We start from the raw sequence: 26,301 nt of genomic DNA on the forward strand, positions 1-26,301 counted from the left end.
ACAGTAGAAATTCTCCCAAAACCAGTGTCAATCCTCTCAAACCCTGCTGCTGCTTTACCAATTAAGTTTATATAATATTCTAAATCCTTTGTTGCCATTTCAACAATATCAACAGCATCTTCACCAGAATTAAGTTCTCTCTCAAGAAACTACTTTCTATGCTCATCCATAAGAAGCAACTCCTCATCTGTTCAAATTTTATCATGGGATTGCAGCAATTCAGTCATATCTTCAAGCTCCACTTCTAATTTTCTTGTGATTTCCACGACATCTGCAGCTACTTCCTCCAATGAAGTCTAGAACCCCTCAAAGTTATCCATGAGGGTTGGATGCAATTTCTTCCAAACTCCTGTTAATGTTGATATTTTGACTTCCTCCCAGGAATCTCGAATGTTTTTCAGGGCATCTAAAATGATGAATTCTTTCCAGAGGTTTTCAATTTACTTGGCATAGATCCACCAGAAGAATCACTATCTATGGCAGCTACAGCCCTATGAAATGTATTTCTTAAATAAGACTTGAAAGTCAGTATCACTCCTTGATCCATGGATTGCAGAATGGATGCTATGTTAGTGTTCATCTCCTTATATATCTCCATTAGAGATCTTGGGTGACCAGGTACCTTGTTAATGAACAGTAATATTTTGAAAGGAATCTTTTTTTCTGAGCAGTAGGTCTCAACAATGGGCTTAAAATACTCAGTAAATCATGCTCTAAAAGATGTGCTGTCATCTAGGCTTTGTTGTTCCATTTATAGAGCACAGGCAGAGTAGAGTTAGCATAATTCTTAAGGGCCCTGGGATTTCTGGAATGGCAAATGAGCACTGGCTTCAACTTAAGGTCACCAGATGCATTAGTACCTATAAGAGAGTCAACCTGTCTTTTGAAGCTTTGAAGCCAGGCAGTGACTTTTCCTCTTTAACTATGTAAGTCATAGATGACACCTTCTAATAGAAGATTGTTTTGTCTACATAGAAAATCTGTTGTTTAATGTAAGACACCTTCATCAATTAGATCTTCTGGATAACTTGCTATAGTGTCTACCTCAGCACTTGTGGCTTCTTTCCTTAAACCTCATCAGTCTCTGTTGGCTTTCAAGTTTTCTTCTGCAGCTTCCTCACCCCTCTCAGTCTTCAAAGAATTGAAGCAAGTTAGGGCCTTACCCTGGATTAGGCTTTGGCTTAAGGGAATGCTGTGACTGATTTGATCTTCTATCCAGACCACCAAAACTTTATTACAGCAATAAAGCTGTTTCGCTTTATCATTAATGTATAACTTGGCTAACTTGCACAAGAGGCCTAGCTTTCAACCTATACTGGCTTTTAATATGCCTTTCTCATTAAGTTCTTGCTTTCAGTTTTTTTGTTTGTTTTGTTTTTGTTTTTGTTTTTGTTTTTGAGACGCAGTCTCACTCTGTTGCCCAGGCTGGAGTGCAATGGCATGATCTCGACTCACTGCAACCTCCGCCTCCTGGGTTCAGGTGATTCTCATACCTCAGCCTCCTGAATAGCTAGGACTACAGGCGACCACCACCAGGCCTAGCTAATTTTTGTATTTTTAGTAGAGACGGGGTTTCACCATGTTGGCCAGGCTGGTATCGAACTCTTGACCTCAGGTGATCCACCCGCATTAGCCTCCCAAAGTGCTGGGATTACAGGCGTGAGCCACTGCACCCAGCTTCATCCTTTCACTTAAACACTTGTGGACACTTTGGGGTTATTGATTTGCCTAGTTTCAATATTATTGCATCTCAAGGAAAAAGGAGGCCTGAGGAGAGTGAGGAAGACATGGGAACACCCAGTCAGTGGAGGGGTCTGAGCACACACATTTATTAATTAAGCTCACTGTCTTATGTGGGCATGGTTTATGTCCACATAAGACAGTGAGCTTAATGGTGCCCCAAACAATTACAATAGTAATGCCAAAGATCAGTGATCACAGATCACCATAACAGATATAGTAATAATGAAAAAGTTGGAAATATTGTGAGAATTACCAAAATGTGACAGAGACACAAAGTGAGCACAGGCTGCCATAAAAATGGCACCTAATAGACTTGCTCTACAAAGGGGCCAATCTACAACTAGTAAAAAATGTAGTATCTGTGAAAATCAACTCCAGGTGGGCTAGAGGCTTAAGTATGAGTCTTTTAGGAAACAATCTAAGAGCATATCTTTAATTATCGCAAAGTTAGGATGGATTTCTTAAGCTAAAAAGCCAATCTGTAAAGAACAATTGATAAAATCTGCCTACATTAAATCTAAGAATTTCTGTTCCTAAAACAAGTATTCATTTTAAAAGGTTACTAGGGGATCCCTAAACTAGGGGAAGATATTTTCATGTAACTCACTACTATCTAGAATATATCAAAAACTCCAAAAATTAGTTAGGAAAGACAAAAAAAAGAGCCCATCAAATATTGGGTAAAAAACTTGAACACACACTTAACAGTTGATGAAATATACTTAATTTATTTATTGATTATTTATTTATTTATTGCTCTGTTGCCCAGGCTGGAGTGCAGTGGTACAATCTCGGCTCACAACAACACCTACCTCCTGGGTTCAAGTGATTCTTATGCCTCAGCCTCCCAAGTAGCTGGGATTACAGGCATGTGACACCATACCCAGCTAATTTTTATATTTTTAGTAGAGATGGGGTTTTGCCATGTGGCCGGGCTGGTCTTGAACTCCTGGCCTCAAGTGATCCACCCACCTCGGCCTCCTAAAGTGCTGGGATTATAGGCATGAGCCAATGCGACTGGCTGAAATACATTTAACTTTATTGCAACCAAGAAAATGCAAATAAAAACTACCATCAGATATTGTTTCACAATCATCAAACTGGTAAAAATCTGACAGTATAATTATTGGTGATAATATAAATGAATATGACCCCTCTGGAAAATAATCTGTCATTTTATGACCCAGCAATAACTCTCTTAAATATATGACCTAGAGCTTCTCATCCAGTATGCTAGGCCACCAATCAACTCATATGAGGCTGGGAAGCAAGGTGGCATGTAGGGACACAGGGACTGAGACCATATGAGTCCTCCAACTGTCCTTCAACAGAAGAATGAATGAACTGTAAATTCATGAAGCAGAATCTGTATTATACAGAAAAGGTAAACCAGAGCTATATGTAACAAGATGGATGAATCTTAGGAATATATGTATAGCCACATGTAAACTGCAGAAAAACTAAACTTACAGTGTAATTCTACTTTTATAAAATCTAAAGCTTGCAAAACTAAACAAATTTTTAGGACTACAAATGTAGGTAATAAAACTGTAATAAAAAACTATAATAAAAAAAGGAAATAATAATCCCAAAATTTAGAATAGTAATCACCTCTAAAGAAGAAGGGAAGGGAATGGCACAGGGGAGCAGACCTAAGAGCCTCAAAGGTGATGGTGATGTCCCATTTCTTAGGCAGGTGCTACTGTCACAAGTGTTCATGTGTTTCTGTAGACGCTACATATATTTTATAAATATGATTTTTAAATTCACCAATGTATATGTAGGAGTGTGTTATGCACATATATATATACTTGTGCATATATCTATGTGTGTGTATATGTATCTTTGTTTTCATGAAATAAATAAAAATATCACCAGCAAAAAGGAAGAGTGGGGACAAGAGAGGTTGGAGAAAACAGCATGGGTCATAGCACAGCAATAAGCCTATACATTATGTTTTTACTATACTTTTCTTTTTAAGCTTTGGCACCACAAGTGAATTATACTATTATAGAAGTTCTGCAATACTATCCCCCACTCCATAAAAAGAGGTTTATTTTCTTCATTTTTAGAGTAAGTATTCCTCTCTGTTCCCACTGGAAACTCGATGTCTCTACAGGATGTTCTGCGTAGGCGGAAAATGATTATTTTAAAAGCTGGAGAACATCAAATAATCCTGAATAATGAGGCACTGGAGGAAAGGGAGAGCAGTGTAATCCACTAAAACAGTCAGAGATTTTCCACACAGAATGTTCATGGACTGCTCTGACGCATCCAGAGCTACTGAAGCGCAGCCCTGCCAGCAAGACGGGGAAGGGAGGCAGCAGCATCAAGCACAGGGCTTTTCTTCATTGGGCATTGTGAGGCTTCTTGTACCTCTTCACAGCCTCTTATCAGGACTTAAAACAACTTTCATTTCGTCCCTAACCTAAATATCCCCATAGTGCTGGTCTGCAGGCATTTCCCTGCCAAAATCAGACAAAATCCGTCTGTACTTCAAAGCCAAACCACATATCTGAGTTCATAACTGAGGCCTTGAGTCTCAGCATCTTTTTCTGAGAAGCAGCAAGGGAAACCAAACCTGAAGAAAGGGCGACCAGTCCTCTAGTTCCTAATGCTCACTTGCAAGGGTAAATGCCCCCATCCCCTGCTGGCTGTCTTCCAATGGCCACTGTATGCCAGTACCTTTGCTGTTACCAGAGATAATCAACACACCCTTCCATCCCTCTCAGGAGATCTCACCCTGGCTTTCTGCTGAACTGGCCTCATATCTCTATTAGAGGATTTCTTTCATTCTACCTAAACAATTCCCAGATAACACCACGGTATTCTTTAAAGCAGGGTTCATAGTTGATCCATTTCACTTCCTACTTCTGAGCTTGGCACAGTACATTTTTTACAGAGAAGTTACTTGACAAATGTTCGCCGAACTGATTTCTTATACCAAAAAAACCTGTCACCTAGTGACAAACCATGAATATATACATTCAGACCCAGGACTGTTCACCAAAGAGCAAGAAAATGAAATTAAGTGTGGATATCTGGAGGCAAAAAACGTTAAGGGTATTTTCACTCTAAATGGTAGCAAATAGCTTATGACATTTCTTAACCCCATTAATTAACAGATGAAAATTATGGGACTAGCAGTAAGTAAATTCAGTCATTACTAATCCCTGAGATGAGCCTTATTCCATAGAATGCTTGCCTGGATACTGGAACCTGTCAAAATTAACCTCACTTGTTAACTCAAAATGTGTCCACCATGGATGGGTAAATCCCTAAACTCAAGAGAACTGTCTAACTGAACGTTCAACTTTGACATCCCTTTAAAATAAAGATTCTAGGGCTTTACCTCCCAGGCTGCTCCTCTTAATCACTGACTTGCTCCCTTAGCAAATATCTACTGAGTATACATGCCAGGTACTCTGCTCAGCACCAAGGACGAGGCAGTGAGCTCCACAAACATGATCCCTGCACAGACAACACACTGCTCAAATAATCATACAGGTCAGGTGCAACTAAGAAAGCTGTGACAAGGAATGTATCTCTTACTTCTTTCATGACCTGGGGAACTTCATCAGGGAGTAGTCAGCCTGTTGGTCTATTAAGGCTAGTGGTCTTCCTCATCAAATCTGAGCCTCAGTCAAATCCCTATACAGCATTCAACTCAAAGAGAATCAGCTTCTCCCAGGCTGGGGCTTTGGGTGTCAACCAGACACCAGCGGGTAGGGGCTCATGGCAGAGGTCCCTCTCCTTGAACAGTGCCTTACAGATTATAAAGCACACACACAGTATCTTAAGTGTTCATCACCACAGCCCAGTAAAGGCTGCAGTGTAGCACATTTTACAAAGCAAGAAAATCATGCCCAAAATGTTGAACAAATTTCTGTCTGGTCTCTGAATGGTGTAGATGGTGGGAGCTTCAGAGGAGTTCTGGCTCCAAAGCAAGAGCACATTCCATTCCCCACAGCACAGGCGACTCCGTCTGTAAGACCTACACCAGCATGTTTGAAAACACCAGCCCCAGTCGATGGAATCAGAATTACATGGCATGCTTGTCCTGCAAGGGCTGTTGACCTGGTTATGCATCTAGCCTTCCTGCATGAAGGCCACTGCCAGTAGCAACCCACCACCAACAAGGCAGGAACCTGGGCCTGTTTTTGATTGTGGAGATGTTGCAATTGGTCTGTCCTCTCCATTTTCCCTTCCATTTTCCTCATCTTTAAAATAGAGAAAACAGCATCTGCTCTGCCTCCCTCACAAGACTATTCTATAATTAAGTGAGATACTGTGTAGGAATATACAATTTTAAATCATTTAGATTTATCATTTTAGCCTCAGCAAGACTCCAAAGCTGACCAAACTTGAGGCAGGTTAGCTTTGTTAATACACTGCACTGAAAACAGTTTGATACTATTCAGAAAGTTATTGACATTGTAACTTTCAACAGCCTGCTATACATGAGGGAGACAAACCCTTAAAGAAAACTCATAATTTCCAAACTGAGGGAATCTGTCCATCAAAACCACTGTGAGGAAGACTGCTAAATGCATCAAGTAACAGCTCACCTTTTAAAAGCATTTTAAAAGTTCCTAGCTTGAAAGCTAACAATGATGGAAGGGAAGAGCAACTGGAGCAAATCATGGAAATAAAAACCAGAAGCCAATTGGCAGCCACTTCTACAGCTAGCAAAACCTCAGTCACAGGAAGTTTGTATCCTGCCCAAAGGGAGAGATGACCTGTGGGTCTTTTCCCACATGTAAACAAAGGCCCAAAATGCTAAGAAAAGGGAACAAATGTAGAAAGGCAAGTTGAAGCTTTCCTGAATTTGCTTAGACAAGTGGTGACTGAGACTGAAAAAATTAAAGAAGCCACTGAATCAAAAGCAGATGGTTTTGTTTTGTTTTGTTTTTTGTTTTTCTTTTGAGACAGAGTCTCACTCTGTCGCCCATGCTGGAGTGCAGTGGCACGATCCTGGCTCACTGCAAGCTCCGCCTCCCGGGTTCATGCCATTCTCCTGCCTCAGCCTCCCGAGTATCTGGGACTATAGGCACCCACCACCCCGCCTGGCTAATTTTTTGTATTTTTAGTAGAGATGGGGTTTCACCGTGTTAGCCAGGATGGTTTCGACTTGTGATCTGCCTACCTTGGCCTCCCAAAGTGCTGGGATTGCAGGCGTGAGCCACTGCACCCGGCCAAGAAGCAGCTATTTTAAAAGGTTAGGGACTAGTGGGAAAGGCACAGAATTGCTCCTTGGCTACTCATTTCTTTTAAAAATTAAACCAGATTGTCATATTTTAAGATACACTTTGTAACAGTTTTGAAATTTGACTACCTTAATTAAGAAATGTGTAATAGGCCAGGTGTACTGCCTCACACCTGTAATCCCAGCACTTTGGAAGACAGAGGTGAGGATCACTTGAGCCTAGGAGTTCAAGACCAGCCTGGGAAACATGGCAAAACCCCATCTCTACCAAAAAAAAAAAAAAAAAAAAAATTGACTGCAGCCTGGGTGACAGAGTGAGACCCTGTGTCAAAAAAAAAAAAAAAAAAAAGTATAATAGATGAAAAATAGAAGGGTCACTGCTAAGTTCTCAAGTACAGAGCTGCCTACTGGAGCCCTAGACAATGATGTCTACACTTAGACCATTACTGTCTCACTCATAAAGTGGGGTTAGGATTGTTGCTTGGGCCAGTTCACTGTTACACACCTCAATCCCTGAGTCAGTTCATCCCTTGGAGGTGACTAGCCTCACCTTTTAATTCCTAAAACCATTATTTTAGTTTTGAAGTAACAGGGATCAAGATAGTTCTATACTCGGGTATTCTCAAAACTTATTTCTGACAAAGATGATAATGATTTACTACTTTGTCTTCAGAATATAAGTATCAGCTCCTTACTCTGTAACAAGTGTTATTATTTACATTTTATCTCTAAACAGCACAATGATCTTTAAGGGTAAAATTAATTTCATTTTATAGGTAAGAAAGAACTGAGGCATAGAAAGGTTAGGTCAGGAGTCTAAGGTCACAAAAGAGACGTGGTAGTGCCAGAATTTGAGCTCATGGCTACCTCCCAAGCCTGTGAACTTTCAGCAACAGGACATGCCATTCAGTACACAAGATAAGAATTTTGCTGACCATTACATTGCTTTCAGCTAAGACAGAAACAAACTGAAAATTGGGGAAATGACTGATTTACTCTGACTCCTATGGTTTAACAAGAATACCAATTAAGGCTAATTAAAATAAACAGAGATTATTTTTCTCCCTTTTCTCCCAATCAAAAATTGTCTTTAAGCTGATGCTATTGTGGGTTAATAAAGGAAGAGGAGCTTGCCCAGCAAAACTGTAGTGGCCACTCTGACAACATGACTGCTTTCTCCATTTCCAGAACCTTGGCAGTTGAGGCCCTATGCATCCCAGGCAGGCCGCAGCGTTTACGTACCCTCATGTCCCCGCTCATTAATTTCTTCCTGGAGACTCAAAACACTGGTGAGGTTAATGATCCTTCTCCGGGGGGTACAAGCTGCAGTCATTTCCTTTCGGGAATCATCTTCCACCATTTCCACATCAGAATCTTCCCGATGTCTCTTTCTGCAATGAAGAAAAGGAAGTGCAGATCATTACTATTCTTGTTTTTAAACTTAGCCAAATTTTGTGGGTTGCATTTTGGAGGAGCAAGTAACTTCTCTGTGCTGGTTCCACAGAGCTGTGGATGAACCCCTGTGCTGGTGGCAGGCCAAAAAGATCAGTCTGTTCTCTGATAGACTGCTTATCTGACAACGCTCAGATCCCAGCAGCTGGCCATGCAGCCAATGTAGCAGGACTCTGGAGTATAGCTTCATCCCGTAGAGCTGCAGGGCGTTGAACAAGTGAGCTGAATTTGTCAAGTCTCATTCATTTATTCCTCCATCTATCCATCCATCAGACACTGCTATATACTAACTACATCCAGCAATGAACAAAACAGATAAGGTACCTGCCCTCACAATGCTTACTTTTTTTTTTTGAGAGACATAGTCTCACTATGTCTCCCAGGCTGGAGTGCTGTGGTGTGATCTCAGCTCACCGCAGCCTCTGCCTTCCAGGTTCAAGCGAGTCTCATGTCTCAGCCTCCCAAGTAGCTGGGATTACAGGCACGAGCCACCACACCCAGCTATTTTTTGTATTTTTTTGTAGAGACGGGGTTTCACCATGTTGGCCAGGTTGGTCTCGAACTCCTGACCTCAGGCGATCTGCCTGCCTCTGCCCGCCAGAGTGCTGGGATTACAGGTGTGAGCCACAGCACCCAACCCACAATGCTTACTTTCCAGTGGGAGAGTCAAATAGCAACAGAAAAGAGATCATTTTAAGTATCAACAAACACAATGAAGAAAATAAAACAAGGTAGCATAACAGAATGATGGGGAAATGAGAGGAGAAAGAACTTCAGACTGAATGGACAAAGATGGTCTCTGGCAAGAGGTGACTTGCTGGTCTCACACTCCCGACCTCAGGTGATCCGTCTACCTTGGCATCCCAGAGTGCTGGGATTACAGGTGTAAGCCACCACGCCAAGCAAGCCAAGAGGTAACCAGGGGGTTCCCAGGCTGAGAGAACAGTAAAAGCAAAAGGGTAAAAAGCTCAGTCAGTTCAGATCAACCACAAGAGCTGTATGGCCAAAGCACCATGTGGGAGAAGGAAAGGGGAGGGCTGGAGCAAGGGTTGGGTGAGGGATTTAAGTTTTATCCCAAGTGCAAAGGAAACCACTGAAACATTCTCAGCAGAAAAATGATACCACTTGATTTTGGGCTTAAAAATATTTGACTACTCTGTGGTAAATATCACTTAGTTCTGCAAGTGATAAACAAATGTAATACTTTCCCTGCAGGGATAAGAGCATTAAATGGGATAACGTATGCAAAGTATCTGGCACACAGTAGATGCTCCATAAATATTAGCTTCCTTTATTATTCCCTGGAAAAAAATCTTTTTTTTTTTTTTTTTTTTAGAGACAGAGTGTTACTCTGTCAGCCAGGATGGAGTGCAGTGGCTTGACCACGGCTCACTGCAGCCTCAACCTCCTGGGCTCAAGTGATCCTTCCACCTGAGCCTCCTGAGTAGCTGAGACTACAGGCATTTGCCACCATGCCTGGCTAATCTGTGTGTGTGTTTGTGCAACTCTTGGACTCAAGCGACCCTTCCGCCTTGGCCTCTCAAAGTGCTGGGATTACAGGCCAATGCGCCTGGCTGGAAAAGATTCTTAGAAGTCATCTTGCTAGGCTGACTCAGAAATGAGCAAACTGAAGTAATGCATCTCAGTTCACATGGCTAATTAGTGCCACGATAGTGCACGTGCAGCCTTGGGCAAATTCCTTCACCTTGAGCTCCAGGTTTCGTATAAGTACACATTAAATAAAGAATATCCACCTTAGAGATTTTGTGAGGTAACGTATTACAGTACCTGCAGAATGTACACTGGAAGTGCTCAAAATCAAATGAGCATTTTTTTTTAAATAATAATAAATAACATTTATTATTATTATTATTATTATTCCCGCTCCTTCTCTCCAGGTTTCTTTCACCACTAGCCCACATACTTAAGGGAGTTTTTTTTTTTGAAATGGAGTTTTGCTCTTGTTGCCCAGGCTGGAGTGCAATGGCATGATCACGGCTCACTGCAACCTCCGCCTCCTGGGTTCAAGTGATTCCCCAGTCTCAGACCCCTGAGTAGCTGGGATTACAGGCATGTGCCACCATGCCTGGCTAATTTTGTGTTTTTAGTAGAGATGGGGTTTCACCATGTTGGTCAGGCTGGTCTCGAACTCCTGACCTCAGGTGATCCACCTGCCTCAGCCTCCCAAAGTGCTAGGATTATAGGTGTGAGCCATGGCACCCAGCCAGGGAGTTTTATAAATTAGCTTCAGAACATGTGTTTTTTCCTGAAAAAAAGTGAAAGTGGCTTTAAGTAGGATGAAAAATAATCCTCCAGATATGTTAGGCAGATTCTCTCTCTAGCCATTTCTGGTGTTGAGGCTCTATCAAAATTCTTTACTAAAAATAAAAGATAAACCTGCTTTTTTTCTGGTATGTGTGTTTATTCAATTGAGCAACTATTCCACAGTCTGAAGTGTTTTTAACTCATGCTTAGAACTGTGGACATTTAAGTTATTTCGAAGGACATTATGGTGGGTGACTCTCAAGTTATGGTCAAAGGCAGACAGTGGACAAGGCCACAGCACCATTCCAGAGGAAGCAGAGGGCAAGTCAGGCAGAGAGAAGATGCAAGTGATTCATGAAAAGCCAAAGTTAGAAGGCAGTTTTATTACAGAATAAAGGAGGTAGGCTGCACTTTTCCCAAAAGGCCATACCTGGGGTTGCTGGAAGTGGGTCCTCTCTTCTCTGACATTTCTGACGTCCCCTTGGTTGTATCCCCCTCCAGGCTCTGATTTTTGGCAGCCACTTCAGCAGGGGATGGGAGTTCAAGCATCTCCTCATCTTGCTGCCTAGCCCTGCCACTAGAAATATCTGTCTTATCCTCTGGAACAATGGCCTGGGGCTGACTGGACAGGGGTTTGCTCAGAGGCTGCAGAAATGCATCAAGCTTCTGTTCCCGGGAATCTGTACGAACCATCTGGTGGGCATAGACCTTGTCACCACTTCCAGAAGTAGAAGAGGAGGTCAGACTTGCTGTGGATTTAACCATCTCCCCAGAGGGGCCAGCAAGTCCTGGTAGCAAAGTCTGTATCAAAAAAACAAAAACCAAAACAAAACAAAAAAATATATATACATATATATATAGTGGAGAGACTCAGAATAAGAAGCATAGATACACAGGTCCCCAAATGGAGCAGTACTAAGAAAGAAGCTAGAATGAGGTATAATTATGATTGTTATAGAAGCAATTCTGCCCAAAATTTGAAGTACAAAAGGTTTACAGGTATAAAATTCAAGAATTAAGCAAAATACTTATAATCTTAAAATTATCTTGAAATGGAAAAATCAGTGTAAAATTTTCATACTTTTGTCTGGGGGGATGCTGCCAGAAGACTTTTTACTGTGGTAAAATATATACGAAATTTACCATTTTAACCATTTTTAAGTGAGAGCTCAGTGGCATTTACATTGTTGCACAACCGTCACCACCAGATATCTCTAGAACTTTTTCATCTTCCCCAAATTGAAACTCTGTGCACATTAAACAATAATTTCTCACTTCCCCTTCCTCCCAGCTCCTGGCAGCAACCATTCAACTGTCCATTTTTAAATACACGTATTTCCTAGCTCTGACCACTGCAAAGGCCTAAAAGTAATGACTACCCAGTAGCAATGAGGACTCCCAGATCCCAGATTATAGTCTCTAAATACCATTTCCCACTAAAATGAACTACAGCTCCTTGGAGAAAAAGCCTATTCCGGCGCTTGGGCTGGAAAAGTATAAAATGTGCCTGCAACATCGTCTTGTCAGAAACAAGGAAATTATCAAGACTAATGGAATTCGGTCAAAAGGTAGAGGGCCCTAACTCCAAAGGCTTGGTTCCACTGGACTAAGATGGGATAATTTGAGCATCAAAAAGAAAAATGACTATAATTGATTAAACTGTGTTGCTCTGTTAATAGCTATGACAAAACACTGAAAAAGCAAAAAACTGAAAGTGAGGAGGGAGGAGATGGAGAGGGAGGGAATAAGAGGGGAGAAAGAGAAGGGAAAACATCATTAAACACCACTGGAAATTACTAGGACATCATTCATTCCTTTGAAACTTGATAGCTAGAGGGATATAATTCAGCATTTGGTCTTACTTTCTAGTAAGAACTGTACTTCAGGACAACCAAATAGCTATAACAAGGGAAAGTTCTTCTATACGAAAGAATTACAGTCAATACAGAAGAAATGATAAAATCAGAAAATCATAATCTTGCAATCTAATGAAATAACTGATTCAGGTAATGGTCATCAATGAAAGGTGACACCATTAAACTCCATGTTGATGGGTAAGTTTACAATGAGGGAATCAGGCTGTCACCAGCTGAACCCACTTATGAATCTTATCACCAAAATGACATAGCAAGACATTATGCACCTCCTGCTGGGGTATATTAGGAAGTACAGGGCCAATGGAAACAAAAAGGTACAGTGACTTTTCTAACTTCAAACAGACTTAAAAGATTTTTAAGAGTAGTTATGGTAATTTCTGCTTCCCAAAACCCACCTGTAAATTAAAAAAAAAATATATATATATATATATATCTACACACACACGTATATACTTAATATACATAAGTATGTATACACTTAATATTTGTTTAATATGTATATATTTTTGTCCAAGGTTTCCAGCTCATAACTCCCATAGTCCTGTTATAGTCTTTTGTTACAATGTTGGGGTGCTGTAGGCCTCAGAAGGTCTTAGGAAACAGAATTTCTCTACCTTCTCCTGCTTTCCTTTCACTTGCCCAAGGCAGGACTCTAATCTGATTGTGGGTCATAAGACCCTCATTCCATAGGGGTCCTGCCCCATATCCTGGAGGAAAGAATGGCCACAGAGAGGCCAAGAAGAATCTGAACAAACAGGTCTTACTGAGTTTAGACCCCTTTATGTCCAATCATATTTCGACACAGTTGTCCACGTTTCAATCACTCCTGCCTAACAATGTCTCCATAAAAGGCCCAAGAAGACAGAGTTTGCGGGCTTCCGGAAAGCTGAACATGTTGAGGCTGACAGGAAAATGAACAAGAACTCATCCACGTGCTGGGAGCCAAGTACATGGGGATAGAAGCTCCTGCGCTCCAGACCCTTCCAGACCTAGCTTTGTGTATCTCTTTATTTGGCTATTTATTGGTATCTTTTTAAATCTTTGTAATAAATCCAGAAAACTAAGTACGCGTTTCCCTGAGTTCTATGAGCCACTCCAGCAAATTAATAAAAAATAAAGTGGGGGGTCTTGGGAACCCCAACTTGAAACTGGTCAGAACTTCTAGAGTCCTGGACTTGTGACTGGTACCTGAAGCAGGAGACTGGGGGCAGTCTAGGGGACTGTACCCTGAACCTGTGGGATCTAATGCTATCTCCAAGTAGACAGTGTTGGAATTAAATTGGAGGAGACCAGCTGCTGTCCACTGTGGAACTGACTGCTTGTTTAGTGTGTGGGGAGAAACCTCCACATAAGTGGTTATAGAAATCTTCTGAGTTGATTGTTGTTATGGTGAAAGATTGGAGGAAAAACATGGCAACCAAATATGATGTGTGGAATCCCCAGGGTTCCTCATTTCCACACCAAATGCATTCACTGCAAACCAGGGCTTCTGATGTACTGGCCATGATCAGTGGAGTACAAGGCACAATCTGAGAAGCAGAAAGATGGTGGCTCCATGGGCCAAAAAGTCAGGAGCCAGTGCGACCTGCTGCTGGCAGGGAGAGAAGGTATCCTGATAATCCATGAAAACAGGGAGCAGCAAGGAGCCCACCAAGCTGGTGTCATGCACCAACCGACAGGGGCGGGCCCTCTGATCCTTCTGAAAACACACTGGTCAGGACTTACGCAGAGTTCCACCAGAAAAAAAATGTAATCTAACAAAATGAATCTGACTAACCCAGGATAAGACAAGCAGGCATGCTGAGAGGTTCTTTTCCCCATGGAGCCACAGATTCCATATATGATCTCTGGCAAGCCCCTTGGACCTCAACTGGGACAGAGCAAATGGCAATCACTCTGTGCTAGGCAATGTGCTCTCCATCTTCATTTCACACTTTGGGCCTTTCTTCCCACTCCCCACCAGCCAAACCATTTCCAGGTCTTGGCAATTCTACATGCTCAACTATTAGTGAATGGGGCTACTTCCTGTGTCTCAAGCCCCTCACCACTTCTCCCAAATCATTGTAGGATTCTATCTTGCTCCTCTCCAGTCCATTCTGATATTGCAACCAGGGAGCTCTTCATAAAATGCAAATAAGATCCCACCCATTCCCATGAAATTGAAATCTAAACTCTTTAATATCCTGATGAAAACCTCTCTATTTGGCCTGAATTCTGCAGCCTCAACTCCACCACTGCCGCTTGTCCTAACAGATCCATACTCAGACCCGAGCACAGCTTAACCCCAGCTGCACATGACAGTACCTGGGGAGGGTTTTAAACAATCCTGAGGCCCAGACCCCACCACCCAAGAATGATTTATTGGTTTAGGCAGGGCCCAGACATTGGAATTTTCTAAGTTTCCCAGGTAATTCTAATGGCAGCCAGGGTAGCATATACTGGACCCATTGCACTCAACTTTCAGATCCTCAAACACATATTCTCTTGCGCCTCCAGGCCTTTATCCTTGCCATTTCCTCTGCCAGAAATACTCTTTTCATTCCCCCTCCCCTTTGGATCCCAGGCTCCATGTCTCTTCCCTCCCTTTCCTAACTGACCAAGTCCAGGACAAGGGCCCCTGCTATATTCTCCCGAGTCTGTTTTTCTCTCCCATGGGATATATTCTCTAGTAGTCCATGAGCGCTTCTGTGGAAGGCAGCAACATCTATGCTGCATCCCTGGGCATCCAACACAGTGTGTCTCAGGATTCTCGATGCACATGTGCGGAGGGAGGCAGAATAAAAGGAGCAGTAAAGGGGCACTGAGCTTAAGTGAGCAACGGGAACAGATATCAAACCAACTAACAGTTACTGGGTATTTCCTGTGTATCATAGTGCTCCAAGAGCCTTACTCACGCTAGACACGTTAACCCACTGGGGGCATGTGTGGCCTCATCTCATCCATGGGCACTAGAAGGCACAGGGACTTAAGGCCTCTGTAAGACCCAGGGCTCATGTTGGTACCAGGAGTCAATCAATAATGGAGGAACAAGGGTTGGTTTCCAGACAGAACTTCTTCCTCCCACCTGCCACATATCCCTTTCAGGTCTGTCACATATCCCTTTCAGGTCTCACCAGTAAGAACCTTCCTCTTTGCATCAACAATCTCTAGGTGTTGGGGGGTCCAAGGCTGGTGGGTCTGCCCTAGCTGGGTTTAATCTCACCGCTTAGTGCCCATGCCACTTCCATCTAGATTCTTTCCAGGTAGGTAACTGTGAGTGTCCTTCTGAGAAGCATACATCTGCTTGGGAATTTTAAGTTTTCTGTGAAGCAGGGTCTCACAGAAGTCCAGTTTCTGCTTCTAGGATCCAGCATAATTTAATGCAGAAAATATTTATATTTCTATTTTGTAGTTTCAGTGTGCTTATGATGAACATCTTCACCATGATTAAAGGGCTGTCCACAATCACATCATCTCAGAACCAGGAGTATATTGAAGAGCATTTTATCCAACCTGCTTATCTTATAAACTGCAAAACTGAGAACTCAGGTAAGTGAAGTGACTTAGAATAAGAAGCACTTAGAAGCTGTACCAGAGACTTTCTGTTCACTGACTGCTTGTAACTGTCCCTGGATGTGGGGATGATCCATTCCTCCTTTACTGAGAGGGATATGGAGGCCAGGGAAGGTTAGTCGCACAGCTGGTAAGCTAGGTCTGTCCAACAGTAGAGCCTCCGCTCTTTCCACTCTTCCCACTGCCTCCCTGGGGTCCAGCCCCTCCACTGTGCCATGTGTAGGTAGGAGTAACCTCCTCCTGAACATCTAAAGTGAAGAGCGCATTGAAGAGGCACCCTATTCTGTTTTCAGACAGCTCGTTTTCCTAGGAAGTTGGTCTAAGGTTCCAGATGGAGGCAAAGTGAGGAAGTGAGCTCAGGCCTTATGACTCTAAGCCTAGGAACAACAGCACAATACCTTTATAACTAGGTTCAAAGAAGAAAATGTTAAAACTATCAAGGTAATACTTGCAAAGAAAGTTCCTAAGTAACAGGCAAAAATCTGGGCTCTCATGTCTGGCAGGGCACATTTCAAAGGCCCCAGAGAAGCAGCTGGATGAGAAGCGCCCTGACCTGGGTGAAGTACATCCTGGAGGAATTGGAGCCCAGGAGCTTGCTCTCGATGTGCTGTTGCACCCGCTCCAGGATGCTCTCCTCGTGCAGGAAGTGAACTTCATGCTTTGTGGGGTGCACATTAACATCCACATTCTGGGGACTGATTTCTAAACTGGCAGGAAAATAAAAGAGAACAATTACCTTAGATAGTGGGAGGGGGAGAAAAAGCCCACATATGGCACATATGGTGTATGTGGTGGCCAGAAGATTTGAGGAGGCTGGATGACACAGTGGTCAAAACCTCAGGATCGAGTCTGAGTGTGTTCAAATATTGGCCATACTACTTCAGAGCTGTGTAGCTTTGCGTTAAGTTACATCATCTTTCTTTGCCTCAGTTTCTTCATTTGTAAAGTGGACATAACAGAATTACCTATCTCACAGGTTTATGGTGGGAATTAAATTCATGCCAAGTGCCCAGGCGCGGTGGCTCAGGCCTGTAATCCCAGCACTTTGGGAGTACAAGGGGGGTGGATCACGAGGTCAAGAGATCGAGACCATCCTGGCCAACATGATGAAACCACATCTCTACTAAAAATACAAAAATCAGTTGGTGGCACATGCCTGTAATCCCAGGTACTCAGGAGGCTGAGGGAGGAGAATCCCTTCAACCAGGGACTCAGAGGTTGCAGTGAGCCGAGATCGCACCACTGCACTCCAGCCTGGCGACGGAGCAAGACTCTGTCTCAAAAAAAAAAAAAACAAACATTCATGCCAAGTGCTTTATATGTACCTGCCATATATAATATATGTTAACTGTAATTACTCTCATTTTAGAACTAGTGGAATTTTTTTGTGTGATCTTGGGCAAGTCACTTAACTTCTTAGGATCTGTTTTCTCATCTGCAACCATGAATAAGTAAGTCCTCTATTAGGTGAGGAAACAATATATGCAAGAACACTTTCTATCCATAAAATGTAGTCATAAAAATCAGTTTAGAGGCTATGCTAGCTATCAATTTATTGCCTCAGCTCCGAGTCCATCTTTCATTGCTTGCTCTGTGATAATGGAGGTTTGCAATGTGAAGCTTTGCCAGTAGAAGGCGCTAGAGGGACTCAGCAGGAGAAAGGGGTTTCTATGCCAGGTTAGGGTGCATTCCTATCAGACTTCAAGTTCTTCAGCACAAGTGGCCAGCAGCACGTGTACTCTTCTCACGGGCAGTTTTTCCCAGCATCCCCTCAGAGTGGTACTGGGGAGCGCCTCATTGACTTTACCTCGCAGCGAGCCAGTTACGTTCTCTTCAACAAGGTATGCATCTCAGACAGTAGGTGGGGGAGTGTGGTGAGGGGATGCAATCTCAGCCCTAGGAGGAAATGGTTGTTCTTTATATATGCTGTTCCTGTGTCTTATTACTCTATTCTCCATTACTCTAATCTCCAGTTTGTAATTCTTTATTCATCTATTCAAATTGTTGCATGGTTTCTATCTCCTGTTTGGACCCTGATTAAAACTAACTTTAGGCCAGGTGCAGTGGCTGAGGCCTATAATCCTAACACTTCAGGAGGCCAAAGTGAGAGGATCACCTGAGGTCAGGAGTTCGAGACAAGCCTGGCCAACACGGCAGAATCCATCTCTACTAAAAATACAAAAATTAGCTGGGCATGGTGGTGCACACCTGTAATCCCAGCTACTCGGGAGGTTGAGGCAGGAGAATTGCTTGAACCTGGGAGGCAGAGGTTGCAATGAGACGAGATTGTGCCACTGCACTCTAGCCTGGGTGACAGAGCAAGACTCCATCTCAAAAATAAAATAAAATAAAACTACCTTTGACCACAATTTTTATGCTCTCCCCCTTTCAATCAAAACGAAAACAATGATAAATTAGGATAATTAGGACATGAAATAGACAAATTAGTAGCAGGGCCAGAAATAATAGAAAGAAATCCTCCATAAGTCAGCTCTGGACTGTAAATTCCTTTAGAGCAGGGGTACCTCACATTTATTCTGTATTTCAAATACCTACTATGGGGTTTGGTCTATTTAATGCAAGTGCTAAACTGTATGACTGCTAAACTAACTACATCAACATCTGGGCAAACAACAGTGGATATTTTAAGACAAGAACCTCCACAGAGCAGGACATAGTCTTTTTTTTTTTTTTTTTTTTGAGACGGACTCTCGCTCTGTCACCTAGGCTGCAGTGCAGTGGTACAATCTCAGTTCACTGCAACCTCCACCTCCCAGGTTCAAGTGATTCTCCTGCCTCAGCCTCCCGAGTAGCTGGGACTACAAGTGCCCGCCACCATGCCTGGCTAATTTTTGTATTTTTGGTAGAGACAGGGTTTCGCCATGTTGGCCAGGCTGGTCTTGATCGCCTGACCTTGTGATTCACCCACCTCAGCCTCCCAAAGTGCTGGGATTTACACATGTGAGCCACCATGCCCGGCTGATTGTCTTTTATGGAAGAAAAACAGTAGCTGTTGTGGCTTCCCAACTGACCCCAGCAGAAGTAATATTTAGAGCCTTCAGAGCACATCTGTTTCCACTCTGCCTACAAGCTGTCAGCACCTCCTGATGGGGTGAGGCATGGCATTCCTTTTTTTTATTGCTAACACAGAGCCTGGCATATAGGAGGCTCTTAGTGAGGTTCTGCTAAATTAGTGAATAAATGAAGGAAAACTGTGCCTTGTGCCTGTAAGAAGGGACAGAACATCCTTTTGCCAGTGGTGTATGGGATTCACTCTGATTGTACTATTAGCATGCTCATCTCTTTCAAAGAGGAGAGCCTGAGAGAACATCTGTTCCCTGTGAGTCTTGGTTGAGGAGTTTGGTACTACATTACCTGAGGTACAGGAATGGGTGTGTGTTTTTGGGCAAGTAGGCTGCATACACTGTTTCTATGGCTTTTCTCAAGGAAGTTGATTCTACCAGACGATCTAAACAATAAAAAGAAAGCAACCAGTTCAAAACTGTCCTGAGGGGTGAGGTCACAGGTGTACATTCATACGAAGTCATGAAATCACCTCAGGAAAAACATTTCTGTAGTGATACGCACATCACATCCCCAGGAAGAAAGGTGCACCTTTACCTGTCACCACTTCCCAGCCCAGTATCTTACTATCGGCTTGGGACTGTTTTACTTCAGTCAAGTAACAGAAAACATGATAAGGTAATACATTCTCCCTCCTCACTTCCCTTTGCCCCCATTAGCTCATGTGGACTAACTGTGCTTTTGCTGGGCACAGTGGGAAGTATGATGTCAGCCCTCAGTCTTTTCATTCGGCAAATACATACTGGATATCACACACACCAAGTGCTGGGAGACAACATGCTGATAAATAAAGCAATTCCAATCCCAAGTGGCCAGCACCATTATAGAGCTATGTGTGCTAAAAAGTGAGCCGAGAGAGCAACTAACTTTGCTCAGGAAGTTCCGACGGTGGAGCAGCCATAATGAGTTTTCCAGAATTTCGGGCAGTACAAGTGTCAATGCACATTCAAGGTAATTTAGGAAATGAGGCTAGTTTGGAGAGGGTAGAAAGCAATAAAGGCAGAAAAAAATAAGACTAAAATCAGAGGAAGATGTATTTTCAGGAAACACAGCTCTCCTTTCTCTCTGGACAGATTTTAGATGACCTGCTGATTATCTGTTGTCCTGTGTTGTTGTAGACAAGGATATGTCAAATCTTTTTATTTCCAACAGGAAGAGTGGTTGTGACTTTATCAATGAAGAGACTAACATCCTCTGAGTGCTCACCACATCCATGGCCCCACCATTAATGTCACTGTACTCTGTAACATGTGTCCTGACCACACAGGCCTGGAGCAGGCGTGGGCACCTGACAAAAGGACAGCTGGAGCCCCTCTGCTGAGAATTCTGAACTTGAGATGCGCCAAAGGAGTGTTCTTTGTCTCTGCCACCTGAGTGCGCCTGCACAGTGTAGATAAATGAATGGCATGCATAAGAGCTCGACCTTTCTTTGCTACTGGGAACTTGATATTGTGAACACATTAGCTAATCATAATGCAGAGGCTGTGGTAACCAGCCCCAACAGAAACACGGACAGAGGAGAGTCAGAGAGCACCTACATTGAATTTTTTGTCTGCTTTATAGCCAGCATGTGTGTTACAAAGCAGTTATTCTTCATGGTTAGGAAAAAAACTAATGAAAAACATTTTCTGAGCCTTGATTAACACAATCTTTGTTATATATCAGGTGTAAGTCCTTCCTAATAAAATAGGAAAAACTCTGCTAATAGACATCAGTTTAACAGAATGTGTTTGTAAAATGATTGGCTCTGTCCTTACTGTTCCTGTATTGCTTTGAACAACTGCTATAAAACTGCATATTTTGAGACATTTACGACTGGTTAGCACTCTAAATGGAAGGAGGGAATATTCCATTTCCAACAGCAAACAAAACAAAAACTATAAAATTATTATTAAATGCTTTAAAACAATAAAGATAAGTAATCCATAAGATAAAAATGATGAAAACTGAAAACACAGAAATGGAAAGATTCATCTTATTTCTGCATGGAAAACGAAAAATTCAGACTGTGTTTGGGATTATTTGTTGTTGCTAGGTCACCACCAAAACCTTGTAATAAACAATTAAGTTATAAGGAGCAGAATATAAAATAGCCTTTGTTTAGTAAATAACAATCATGTAAACACTATGTCAGCAGAGAGATAAAAACCGTAAAGGAATCTGAGAAATATCCTAATTAATTTAGTTAATTTCCTCCCTAATTTTTAGAACTTCTCTTTGTATCATAAAGCTCATTCTTTAAAAAGGAAAATCTCAAGTATCTTAGCAATTTCTTTAATGACAATGCCTATACCTAAGGTACTCCTTTTCCGTGTCCTGCTGTGCAATTTCAAATGTGGCCCTTGATCTCTTGCAGCAATGTTCTGGCTAGGGCTTGCTTGTAAAGACTCTGACACCATCAGGGTGAGGAAGGTGTGCTGGCTCACAGGAGCCTGTTACGCCCTCTCCTGGGCTTCCTCTTAGAGGTGAGAACCAGACTCCAACAGTCAACCAGCAATGAGCACATGTGGGAGGGCTAAGCGCAGACTTAGGACAAAAATTATACATGCTTCCCAATAAAACCAAACTTGGCCATGACGTTTCTCCATGTTTAATCAAACCTATGGATCAGAAATTTTTCCATGGTCCCGTAAAATTCCCTGTGAGTGTTTCCTGTGAGTGGATTTCCCATGTGGTTCTTTTTCACTTACGGTTGATGAAGAGTAAGAAGATGCATTTCTTCACTGAGTAGTTTGCATTGGATATATAACCATTCATTTTGAAGGCTAGGGTTTTATCCTCACATCCAATTTCTATCAGTTCTCTGGTTAGAAAAGAGATTCCGAAGCTTTTGAAAATACTCAAAACTCAAACATTACAAAAGAATCAGAATTTAAAAACACAAGGTTCCTTCCCATAAACTAACTTTGTGAAATGAGGGCCCCGGAGACTTGGTCCATTTGAGGTCCTCCTGTGCCTGTCCATTCATCCATCCATTTGTCTGTTCATCCATACACCCAACAACCATCCCATCCATCCATCCATCCATCCATCCATCCATCCATCCACCCACCCACCCACCCACCCATCCTACTCGGTCAGTGTTTTCAAGCACCTGTGCTATGCGCCAGGTACTGCTCTAATTGCTAAAACAGAACAATGAGTCCAAGCTCTGAGACCTTATTTTGCTGAAACTTGAATGTATCTTAGTAAACAAATCCCAAAGATGAGATTCCAAGAACTTATCTCCGCTGAATTACTTGCTATACCGAATAGCACCACAATGTGGTTCTACAGTGTGTGTTGTTCCCAGGAGTGTCTATTGGGGAGGGAAGGTTAATAGGTGAAAAAGAGGTCCTCAGACAAGCAACACTTATTTCTGTCTGGCGACCTTCCGAAGAACTAGTCCCTGTCTGGAAAGCTCTACTCTTAACCTATTGGTACCTAGTTAATTCTATTTATCCTTCATATTTCAAAAATTATTTCTTTCAAAGAACCTTCTCTAATGATCCCTTTCTCTGACCCTACGGAGTTTCCCATTATGTCCTTTATTTTTCCAGTGAGGCATCAAGGACAATCTGCTAATGAATGGCATAATTATTTCATGTGTCTTTCCAACTGAAAAGTCAGCTGAGGGCAAGCATCATTTCTTCTTTATTCACTACTATATCCCTACCATATAACACAATACCCAGGAAATAGCAGACATTCAATAAGGGTTTGCCGAATGGCTGGTGGAAGCTTTTTATGCAGTAATGTGTGGTCTGAGTGTCTTCAACGGAGGGTATGGCTTGCAGCACTTCCCATACACACTGAACCAGCAACTCTTTTTTCTCAAAATGCCTCAAGAAGCTAGTGTTCTGGAAGCCTGCTTTGGGAACTGCTGCTCTAGAGGATTTCTAAACTTGTACAATCCCTAAGATTTCCCAACAACTAATTCTGATCTTAAAATCTAGTTAAAGAAGCTCTGAAAAGTTACACTGTACAAGCAGAGCTCTCCCTTTGCTCTGGGAGCAGTTTTAAAAAACTAATTCATTCGCGATTAGAATGAAAATAGTAAATTAAAAGCAAACTAATTGTTCCTTAGTCGGTTTAGCTCAAAGAATAAAAAATTTGTCCTTCAAAGTAGAAACTGGGCTCTGGAATGACTGCTGCTGCTTTTCAGATTTCTGGGAAAAATGAAGTCAGGAGCTGTCTCATCCATATACCTCCCATATATGGAAGGGTCTCAGTATTTTTCCCCTCAGATTATGACATAGGCACTTTGGGCTTTATAAAGTCCTGAGACAGCTAGGAATCTATGATGGAAATGGTGGTTTTTATATGCAGAGAGGAGCACTATGAGGAATCCATAATGCAAGCACCTTCCCCTCTTATGCTTTTCTTGAAAATGAAGATTTAGTGACACAAATCTAGTCTTCAAGGGCAGGAAATATTTTATTTGTCTTTATATCCCTAACTTCTAGCACAAAGCCTGGAATATGAGAGGCAATTAATAAATGTTGAATGATAAATAAGTGAAATCCTAAAGTGATGATACTGGAAATACAAGGAAAAGAAGGAGCATTGGAGGATAAAATAATTCTACTACACTACAAATATTTTCAAGACTAAGACCTTGAAAGAACACATGATTCACGCCACAGCATCTAGAAGATTACATGCACCCAGAAAGTGTCGATTACATGAAATAAGAACTCCATTAACAAATCTGAAGCGTAAAACAAGCCTGTGTATTTGACTAAAGCAAATTCTTAAGGCAGGTACTATCTTGAAAGGTTCCAAAATAATGTGATGGAATGATAAACCAAGATAAGAAATATAAAAGATTTTTTTATATAGGTTATCGACATACCGACTAACAGCATTTCCAAAGATGGAGCGAATATTGTCCACAGTTGAGGCATTGGGTAGTGTCCTAACATCAGCTACTGTCTCTCCCTGCTGATAAACAGCAGAAGACACAAGGATTTATTGTCTCACGGTTGAGACTGAAAACATCATAACCTTATCTCCACCAGCAAACTATTAAAAATCCCTTCTTCTTTTCATAAAACAAAACCATCCCCCATAAACCAATAACTTACTTTTTTAACTGAGAAACTAATGCCTGCATTGTGTATTGAATACCTGGAAAAGAAAAACAAAAGAGTAAGAAAAAAGTTGCCAAAAACACACACTAGATGGTAGAGGCCCCTTTTAGTTAAATAAGTTGCTAGAGTTGAGTAATCTAAACAAAGGTGCACATAAAGAAAAATATCTTCATACAGCCTATTAATATTTTACCCACAGAAAAATAAACCAGCAGAAACTTCATAGAGATATAAATGCTAAATGTGACTGAATCAAAACACAGGCTCCTCTCTGCTTTTATAGGTTGCTGATAGAATCCAGGATATCACACCACAATCTCTTTTTTTATTTATTTTTATTTATTTTTGAGACAGAGTTTCACTCTTGTTGCCCAGGCTAGAGTGCAATGGCACGATCTCGGTTCACTGCAACCTCCACCTCCTGGGTTCAAGTGATTCTCGTGCCTCAGCCTCCCGAGTAGCTGGGATTATAGGCGCCTGCCACTAGGCCCAGCTAATTCTTTTTGTACTTTTAGGGTTTCACCATGTTGGCCAGGCTGGTCTCAAACTCCTGACCTCAGGTGATCTGCCCGCCTCGGCCTCCCAAAGTGCTGGAATTACATGCGTGAGCCACCACATTCGGCCCACAATCTTTTCACTTTCAGTTTTATTTTCAGAGTGTCCCAAAGGTCTGGTTTGCCTCAAGGACATCTTGAGAAGCTAGCTCTAACAAGCCCTGCTTTTACTCTCTCTCAGAGCCCTCAATACGCCCTCCTCACTGGCTTCTTCCTGCCCCTGGGTCTTATTCCAGTATCTCCCAACCTCTTCTTGGTTGGCAGTCATTTATTTCTCTTTTCTCTACAGAGCTTGTGAAGGGAAGGATTGTGCCTAGCAAAATGCATTTAAGTAACAATGTTTCACTTTACCACACCTAGAACCAAAACAGTCAACTAGAACTCCTTTATTTTTAGGAAGTAATGAATATTCTGACACTGATTTATAAAATTTCAAGAAAAAGCAAAGACACTTAATGTATAAACCTGTGTCATTTTATTGAGGTGAAATGTTTGACTCATTTTAGATTTTTTTAGAAATACTGAAAAATGGGCCAGGTATGGTGGCTCATGCCTGTAATCCCAGCACTTTGGGAGGCCGAGGCGGGCAGATCATCTGAGGTCAGGAGTTCGAGACCAGCCTGACCAACATGGAGAAACCCCATCTCTACTAAAAACACAAAATTAGCCAGGCATGGTGGCATATGCCTGTAATCCCAGCTACTCGAGAAGGCTGAGGCAGGCAAATCGCTTGAACCTGGGAAGCAGAGGCTGCGGTGAGCTGAGATCACACCATGGTACTCCATCCAGCCTAGGCAACAACAGTGAAACTCTGATTCAGAAAAAAAAGAAATACTGAAAAATGGTCAGGCGTAGTGGCTCACGCCTGTAATCCTAGCACTTTAGGAGGCTGAGGTAGGTGGATCACCTGAGGTCAGGAGTTCGAGACCAGCCTGACCAATATGATTAAACCCCCTCTCTACTAAAAAGAAAAAAAAAAAAATAGCTGGGCATGGTGGCATGTGCCTGTAATCCCAGCTACTCGGGAGGCTGAGACAGGAGAATCGCTTGAACCCAGGAGGCAAAGGTTGCAGTGAGCTGAGATTGCACCATTGCACTCCAGCCTGGGCAACAAGAGCAAAATTCTGTCTCAAAATACATACATATATAGACAGAGGTGAAATGTTTGACTCATTTTAGATTTTTTTAGAAATATATATATATTATATATCCCAATCAATGATATGTGGGTTCGGAGAGCCTATACTGAAGCCATCTGTACCATCTGTACCAGCAGAGTAAGTCTGTCATGGATATAATGTTTTCATCTGTCCTGAATCCCTTCTCCTTTTTCTGGTAACAGTCTCTCATATCTTCCTTTGGGAAACTACCTCTATTCCATTCTATTTGATATGCACCCTTAATAAGACTGCCAATCAAGAAACCTTCTCCCCATAGATATGGGCACATGATCATCGAATGCACTGTTAGTAAACTGACTCCAGAGCAAAGTCAGG

At 42.1% G+C, this 26,301-nt stretch overlaps 1 protein-coding gene and 1 long non-coding RNA gene across 8 annotated transcripts in view; one reads left to right on the forward strand and one right to left on the reverse strand.

Annotated features, from left to right (window-relative positions):
• Positions 1–26,301, reverse strand: part of MLH1 (mutL homolog 1) — a 54,018-nt gene that overhangs the window by 12,751 nt on the left and 14,966 nt on the right. For 4 of the 7 annotated variants that reach the window (XR_643844.3, XM_003894687.4, XM_009201211.3 and 1 more), the window contains exons 7-13: positions 24,246–24,288; positions 24,014–24,102; positions 21,870–21,982; positions 19,471–19,564; positions 16,649–16,802; positions 11,097–11,467; positions 8,192–8,340 (exon numbers count right to left, since the gene is read on the reverse strand). Coding sequence is in view for 6 of the 7 variants with exons in the window: in XM_003894687.4 (XP_003894736.3) it covers positions 8,192–8,340; positions 11,097–11,467; positions 16,649–16,802; positions 19,471–19,564; positions 21,870–21,982; positions 24,014–24,102; positions 24,246–24,288 (1,013 nt within the window). In the remaining variant the exon portion in view is untranslated. The remainder of the gene's footprint in view (positions 1–8,191; positions 8,341–11,096; positions 11,468–16,648; positions 16,803–19,470; positions 19,565–21,869; positions 21,983–24,013; positions 24,103–24,245; positions 24,289–26,301) is intronic. The other 3 variants (XM_031663493.1, XM_031663492.1, XM_009201212.3) reach the window with 2 other exon arrangements.
• LOC116273791 lies at positions 17,377–20,987 on the forward strand. Its single transcript, XR_004182197.1, has 2 exons — positions 17,377–17,936; positions 20,332–20,987. It is a non-coding gene; the product is annotated as an uncharacterized LOC116273791 (long non-coding RNA).

The sequence above is a fragment of the Papio anubis genome, chromosome 2 (assembly GCF_008728515.1).
Source record: "Papio anubis isolate 15944 chromosome 2, Panubis1.0, whole genome shotgun sequence".
In the NCBI taxonomy this organism is placed as follows: Eukaryota; Metazoa; Chordata; class Mammalia; order Primates; family Cercopithecidae; genus Papio; species Papio anubis.